At 54.6% G+C, this 7,850-nt stretch overlaps 1 protein-coding gene across 1 annotated transcript; it reads left to right on the top strand.

Annotated features, from left to right (window-relative positions):
• The first annotated feature begins 1,650 nt into the window (after positions 1 to 1,650).
• LOC102258203 (leukocyte immunoglobulin-like receptor subfamily A member 5) lies at positions 1,651 to 6,447 on the top strand. The gene is made up of 8 exons (XM_005864018.1): positions 1,651 to 1,684; positions 1,850 to 1,885; positions 2,048 to 2,323; positions 2,469 to 2,771; positions 3,068 to 3,118; positions 4,411 to 4,524; positions 5,260 to 5,312; positions 6,304 to 6,447. Exons 1-8 carry the CDS (start codon positions 1,651 to 1,653, stop codon positions 6,445 to 6,447), a joined length of 1,011 nt encoding a protein of 336 aa, XP_005864080.1.
• The last annotated feature ends 1,403 nt before the right edge of the window (positions 6,448 to 7,850 follow it).

The raw sequence follows: 7,850 nt of genomic DNA, 5'->3' as shown, positions 1-7,850 counted from the left end.
CGTAGTACCTGCATCCCAGGACCAAGAGGAGGCATTGAGCTTCCTGTGGGAGCAGATTCATCTTCCACAGCCCCCAGGCTCCTCCCTCCCCCACCCATGGGCTCATAGTCCTGAGGGCTCCTTGGTATCCCCAGTCAACAAGGCAAGGAGGGAGGTCACCTTCATACCCCCAGGGCAGCCTTCACGTCCACCACCTGCTTGAGCTCTGAGCTCCACACCCTCACTCCCTTCTCCAGTTCACGCTCCACATAGGCATCTAACCTCATTTTAGTATCTGTCCATTTCATGCTCAAATTCCTTCCAGGGTCCTCACTGTCTTTAGGGTAAATCCAAACTCTTCATTTTGAACAGAAGGCTGTTCATGATCATCCAGCTGGGACGCTCCAACCTTAGCTCTCACTTCTGCTTCCTTCAACCAGACAGGTGCAGTTACCCCATGAACACACTCACACACACACACACACACACACACACACACATACACACGCACACTCACACCATCTACTATTGAACATGTTTGTGCTCCTTTATATCTGCTTTCTTAGAGTTCTATAGGACTAGCAAGCTCCTTCCAAAGCCCATAGTGTAAAACACAGGAGTAGAAGCAACACTGAGGTTCCTTCTTCTCATTTCTCTTCCCTGCATGTGTTGTGACTGCTCAGGGCTATGCAGGGATTGTGTGGTAAATCCATGTAAGACATTCATGGAGCATGGCTGGACACACAAGGTTGGAGTTCAGTTACAGTCGATGTTATCTTTTATTGACATGCATTTCATTTCTCTGGTTCGTTTGTGATACATGGCCCATACGATCTTCATAACTCAGGCTGACCACCACAGTCCATTCCTATGCATTCCTTTTGCCTTATAGACAGAATCCCACATCCTTGCATGGGGCGGGAGGGGTGGGGGTGGAGCACGCCTATGACCAGCCACCACCTCACCCTCTCTTACTGTTGTTCAGAGACTCTCTATGTCTCTAGGGTTCTCTAGAATGTTCCTTCCTGTCAAGAATATTCTCACTCCCACCTCTTCGGACTCCATCTCTTCAAATAGCCATCCCCTCAACCACAGTCTAGTCATGGCCCCCAGATCTTCCCACGTTTTCTCTCATTTGTCCTCTGTATGTAAAGTCATCGCAATATTAGCCTTCGAATGCCCATACTCTGCCAAGAAGAATTCGCAAAATACAGGTGATGGGTCTCCTGGATCCATCATGGATGTATTTCTGGTTCAGGCACAAATACTCGGCAGATAGTAGGTGATCAATAAATATTTGTTTATGGACGAGTCAAAGACCAAAAGTCAATTCTGTTCATGGGAGGAAATCAGTAACTTCTATTCAGAGGATCAAGTCAGGACAAGGACCTGGGTCCCGGAGTAGGATTTCAGATCCAGCAGAGTCCTGGGAGTCAGAAGAGACTCCAGATCTGGGCTGTTTCTCTGGAGGCCCTGGGGTCCTCCTGAGCCCTCATCATGGAAAAAACCCAGAGCCAGCCCAAAGAAGGGGCCGTCCCCGGGCTGTGGGTCCACAGCTGTGACAACCCGGAAGGGCGGCAGCAGCTCCTGATTCGCCACATCCTGTGCGTCTCTGTCCTTCGGCCCAAGGCCTCCTCCATCTTCACAGCAGGAGCCCTCAGAGCAGACGCCATGACGACCATCCTCTTTGCTCTTCTCTGCCTCGGTCAGTTGCGGACATGGGGACGGGGAGCAGGCGGGAAGGGGAGGCTCACACTCTGTTGCTCAGGGGGAACCTCAGGCTCAGGCAGCTACAGTGGATGGGACCGTGATGGGAAGGGATTCAGCTGAGATGTCCGGGTGCAAATCTCTGACAGGGACTCTCTTCCAGGGCTGAGTCTGGACCAGAGGATCCATGTGCAGGCAGGTGAGTCCTCCCCAGGCTCCATGTCTTTCCTCTTACTTCAGCCACTGAGGCTCAGGTGGGAGCACAGAGGTCCTGGGATGAGGTGATAAAATGAGGATTTTGGGTTGAGCTGGGAAGTAAGGGGAGAAGGTCTTTGTAAAGCAGCCTCTGGTTTCCTTTTAGGGACCCTCCCCAAACCTACCATCTGGGCTGAGCCAGGCGCTATGATCTCCTGGAGAAGCCCTGTGACCATCTGGTGTCGGGGGATCCTGGAGGCTCAGGAGTACCGGCTGTATGCAGATGGCAGTCCTCGGTACTTGGACAGACAGAAATCGCTGGAGCCTGGAGACAGGGCCAAGTTCCTCATTACAGGAAACTATGCAGAGAGATATACCTGTAACTACCTCAGCCCCACTGGCTGGTCAGGGCACAGTGACCCCCTGGAGCTGGTGGTGACAGGTGAGAGGACACTCAGGGGTCCCAGCCTCAGGCTCTGCCCTCAGGAGGGGGGTCTGCTCTCAGGGTGTCTCCCTCTCACAGCCCAGCCCTGGGGGACATGAGGGAGCTGTGAGACCATTTAACACACTGCCTCCTCCTCTCCTAGGAGTCCACAGCAAACCCAGCCTCTCAGCCCTGCCCAGCCGTGTTGTGACCTCAGAAGGGTACGTGACCCTCCAGTGTGGCTCAAGGCAGGAATTTGACAGGTTCATTCTGACTAAGGAAGGAGATCACAGGCTCTCCTGGACCCTGGACTCACAGCCACAGCCCAGTGGGCGGTCCCAGGCCCTGTTCCGTGTGGGCCCCGTGACCCCCAGCCACAGGGGGACGTTCAGATGCTATGGCTATTTTGAGAAGCATCCCCAGGAGTTGTCTGACCCTAGTGACCCCCTGCATCTAACGGTCTCAGGTGAGCGGCCCCTGATCCCAGCCTCTCTGAGCACAGGCAGCTCAGGGTCCCGCCCCCAGGAGACATCTGAGGTTGGATGAGAGTGAGGGGTCTGAGTGTTGGTCACCCAGCAGAGATCTGCCCTCAGAGATGCTCTCACTTTTGCTGACTCCTCCCCATGAACTGGGTTGGGAAGTTGTTAAGTGGGCAGGGGGAGTGTCTTCGGGGGTCACAGAGCAGATTTAGGAGAAGCGACAGAGTGATTTGGAGACTCCAGAGAGAGCCCCAGCCTCACCCCTTTCTATCCTCATTTCCAGGACCCTCTGGAGGCCCCAGCCCCCCACCCACAGGGCCCACCTCCACAGCTGGTGAGTCCCGGGGAGCTCTGCTCAGAGGGAGCACAACCCACCCAGCAAGTCCTGAGAGTCAGTCAGAGCATCGAGTGACCCAGATCCTCAAGGACGGGCTTGTGTCCTAGGGGGGCTGGGATTCCCAGGGATTGAGGCTGGTGGTGGGTGGGTGGTCAAAGCAGAGGGAGATGTGGGGGCATAGGCTGGGGAGAGGGTGCTGGGCTCATGTGGGGAGAAGGCAGTCCCCACTACTCACCTGTCATCCTCATCCCTAGGAGGATCTGAGTCGGGCCCACAGAGGGGTAAGTGAGGGGCTCTCTGGGGGAGGTGGTGGGTTCCTCCATGGGAACAGGGGCTGAACCATGGGGGGTTAAGGTGTTCAGGCCTCTCTGGATTTGCTGACATGGACACCCCTTCCCTTGTCTGGGCCTCAGTGTCTCCAAGTGTAAAAGGAGAGAATCCTGGTCCAGAGCTTAGATTTCCTGTCAGTTCTGGCCCTGACCTCCTGGGACAGGGGCCTCACAGGGAAGCCCCCAGGACGTGATGTTATGGGGCCTGTCCCCTCTGTCTCAGTGACGGTGACACTGTACAGGGAGGGACAGGCAGGACAAGGGTCCGGGCACCCAGTCCTACCCCTCAGATCAGGTTCAGCTCAGTGGAGGGAACAGGGTGGATCAGCCCTGGTTCAGCTCCAGGCTCTGCTGCTCCTGCTGTGGGGCTGGGCGGTCCCTTCTTTCCTCTGAGTGTCGGGTTCCTGTCTGCTCATCCCTGGTCCCATCCTGCTCACAGGCTGCTGGGAGATGAGGTGACAGAAGGGCCCTCCAGAGCTCAGGAAGGCAGAGCCCCAGCCCAGCCCGACCTTCCCAAGGGGGTGTCAGGGCCTACAGGGTGGAGATGGATCCAGGAGAGACTCAGAGTCCAGCCCACACCCTGCCCCTCCTGTCTCTGCTGTGCTGGGGGCGGGTACTGAGGAAGGACCATCAGCTCCAGATGAGACGTGGACAGGCCCCTGCAGAGAGGAGCCCAGAGCAGGAAGCTGGTGTCCCCCTGGGGGGCAGGGTGAGGACAGCACAGAGAACCCACAGTCCTGGATTTCAGTCCCAGCCCTGTTCCATCCAGGCTGGGTGACCTGGGGCACGTGATTAACCTTTCTGAGCCTTAGTGAAGTGGTTGGTGGGGTCAGCCATCCCTGGTGCATGACTGTTGTGAGGTGAGAGGAGATGAGTGACAGACCCCAGCATGTACTTCACACACAGTAGGTGCTCATGAAAAGGCATCATTGCCTCATTTATGACATCACTGTGTCCAAGGTCTCCCATGGTACCTGTACATCCTGACTGGGGTCTCGGTGGCCCTGGTCCTGCTGCTCGCCCTCCTCCTTCTCCTCCTCCGACACCGACGTCAGAGCAAAGGCAGGATGTCAGGTGAGTAGGGAACGGGGTGACCTGGGTCATAGGAGGGGGGCTCAGAGCACCTCCCACAGGAAACCAAATAGATGGAGAAGGTCAGCTGAGAAAAGGATTTCTCCAGAATCTCAAATCGGAAAATCTTGAAAGAAAACAATGTCAGCACAGATGTACAATGTAGAATAATCTTTCATCCTTTTCAGTCTCATGAAATATGAACACAAGTGTGTGTTAAGGTTCCTTCTTTCCTGTGGAATCACAGGGGGAGGGGGATCCTAACCCCTCAGGGCTGAGACTGTCCCTCTTGACCAACCCAGAGAGAGGCTCATGTCCAACCTCCTGCAGGGACCACAGACCCAGAGCCCAAGGACAGAGGCCTGCAGATCATGTAATTCCTGCCCCAAAGACCCGAGACTCCCACAGCCCATAGCCTCCCCTCCCCCAACCCCTGCCCTGGCTCTAACTCTCCTGTCTCCTCCCCCACCTGCAGCCCAGCAGCTGATGCCCAAGAGGATCTCCTCTGTGAGAAAAAGAGACAGCTGCCCTGGGGGAGGGGGCACAGGTTCTTGGGAGATGATGGGGAGGGTTAGGTTTGGAGCATGTGGGGTCAGGGTGAGAAGGACTGAGACCCACACTGTGTGACCTGGCTTTGCACCTCACCCTGGGTTAGTGGCCCATCTGGGAGCAGGTGGGGTCTGCTGCCCTGAGATATTGGGGACCTGCCAGGAGACACCCCCCATTCTTCCCCAGCAGATGCTGCCATGAAGGACCCCCAACCTGGGAAGAGCCTGGAGCTGGGCCCTCGGGTGAGACCCCTGCTCCTGTCCAGGCCACCAAGGACCTTCTGTTGCCCAGTTTAATCCAATGGCTCCTCCCCTGTCCCACCTCACCTGCTTCTCAGCAGCGTCCACACTGACCTCCCCTCTGGGCCCCCAGGTCGTCCTGCTGTGACTCACTCTCCTGGTTTCCTTGTGACCTCATGACCCCTCCTACGTGGTCCCCTTTGCCGGCCCCTCATCCTCTGTCTGACCTTGTGCAACCCCCAGGTCTCAGGAGGAGGCAGGAATAAGTGACTCACCCACAGGTCCCCTCGATCCCCTTCATTCATTCACCCAGCAGATGTGACAGGGCTGTTTCCTGGCTCCATTTAGGGCCCACGGTGCAGCCCTGAGCCACACTGTCTCCACACGCCTCGAGCTCCCCTGTGGGTGAGGGAGCCAATATGCAAACAAGCAGACAGTGTCCCAGAGAGTAAAGAGCTGGATAGAGTGCATGGTGGGGGGACAGGGAAAAGAGCGGGTGCAAAGGTCCTGAGGCAGGACATCCTTCTTCAGGAGGACGGGCCATGAGGCTGGAGCCAAGTGAGCAAGAGAGAGCACGTTAGGATAAGAGTCAGAATCACAGAAGCATCCAGAGGCCCCAAGGCTCAGGAAGTCCCTGCAGATTCCACCAGGAGAGGGACCTGATCTATCTAAAGTGTAAACCATCTCTCTGGCAACATGATAATTGACAGGAGGATTTCTACTGTGGAATCAAGGAGACATTGTTGTGTCTCACCGTCTCCAGCAGAGCAGGCAGGGTGAAGGCCCCCAGGGAGTGACGTACGCCCAGGTGAACCTCTCAAGACCAAGACCCAGGCAGGGAATGGCCACCTCTCCTTCCTCCCTGTCAGGGGTATTGCTGGACACAAAGGGCAGACAAACAGAAGAGGACAGACAGGTGGGTCCCATCCTCCCCAGGCCCCGAGCCTTTTCAAACCCCCACCAAGTGTCATCCCTCTCTCTCCCCCTGCTCCAGGCTGCACCTGACGCCCCCCAGGATGTGACCTACGCCCAACTGAACCTCTTGGCCCTCAGCCGGGAGACAAGGGCACCCCTTTCCTCCCCATCAGAGGAGCCCCCAGAAGAGCCCAGCATGTACGCTACTCTAGCCATCCACTAGCCCAGGAAGGACCCAGACCCCACGCTCCCTGGAGGGGGCCTGCAGGGACCCCAGAAGGCATGGGTACTTCCCCCATAGACACTCAGCTAGTGAGCCCAGCCAGCCTGGAGACCAGATGTGGACCCCCAGCAGCTCCTGGGACCCTCTTGGAGTCTTCTGGTTCTATAGTCAAAGATAACCAAGCTCTAGCCTGTTTGGCTCAGTGGATAGAGCATTGGCCTGCGGACTTAAGAGTCCTAGCTTTGATTCTGGTCAAGGGCACATGCCTGGGTTGTGGGCTCAATCCCCAGTGGGGGCTTGCAGGAGGCAGCCGATCAATGATTCTCTCCCATCATTTGTGTTACTATCTCTCTCTCCTTCTCCCTTCATCTCTGAATTCAATAAAAATAAAGATTACAAAAAGATAACTAATATGCCTACGTTCTGGAAATAAAGCAACGGACTTTTCAATAATCAATGTGTGAACCAAAACGTAAGTGCATGTTTTAGATTAAATGATCATGAAAATTCTACACATCAGGCCTATGAAACAATGAAATTAAAAACCATGAATGAATACATTAGAAAATTAAATAAAAACCTTTAAAAATCAATGTCCTAAGCTATTATATCAAGAATTGAAGGCCTGGGGCAGGACTGGGTGGAGTGGGAACATGGAAGTCAGATAGGGGATATCTGTCATACTGTCAACAATAACACATACACTTAAAGAATTTAGAAACGAAGTTTGCAATGAATCTTTAGCGCTGTAGACGACTGGGTAAGAAAGAGGTGGCATGCATGCACAATGGAATAGAAATCAGCCAAAAGAAAGAAAAAAAAGAATGAGATGCTGGTATTGAGACCATATTGATGGACTTGGAGCGTATTATGCTGAGTGAAATGCTGGGGGAAAGATTTCTCTTGAACCTGGAATTTATTTATTTATATAACTGGAATTTTTAACATCAGCAAACCAAAGGGAATAAAAACAGACACATAGAAATGAAGAACAAACTGATGGTTGCCAGAGGGGAGGGGAGGAGGGATGGGTGAAAAGGGGAAAAGAAAATACTCAATAATGTGAGATAACTTTATAAAACTGATATGATATTGTATACCCACAATCTATACTAATAATAGCCTAGGTGGTCGTTGCACCCTCATGTCGTCACAAGATGGCCATCACAAGATGGCTGTCACAAGATGGCTGTGTGCACAGCGGAAGCGGGATCCGGTGGCCGCTCTGTGCAGTGAGGCCTGGGGGTCCCACAGCTCCATGTGGCAGGGAGGTGGCAGGTCCCGGAGTCTCTGCTGCCTTGTGTGGAGGAGGCGGGTCCCGGCGGAGGAGGCGGGTCAGGGCAGGGGAGGGCAGTTGTGGGTGATCGGGCTGTCAGGGGAGCAGTTAGGCATCAATCAGGCTG

This window comes from Myotis brandtii, unplaced genomic scaffold (assembly GCF_000412655.1).
Source record: "Myotis brandtii unplaced genomic scaffold, ASM41265v1 scaffold1842, whole genome shotgun sequence".
Classification (NCBI taxonomy): Eukaryota; Metazoa; Chordata; class Mammalia; order Chiroptera; family Vespertilionidae; genus Myotis; species Myotis brandtii.
This window is presented reverse-complemented; position numbering and strand designations above follow the sequence as displayed.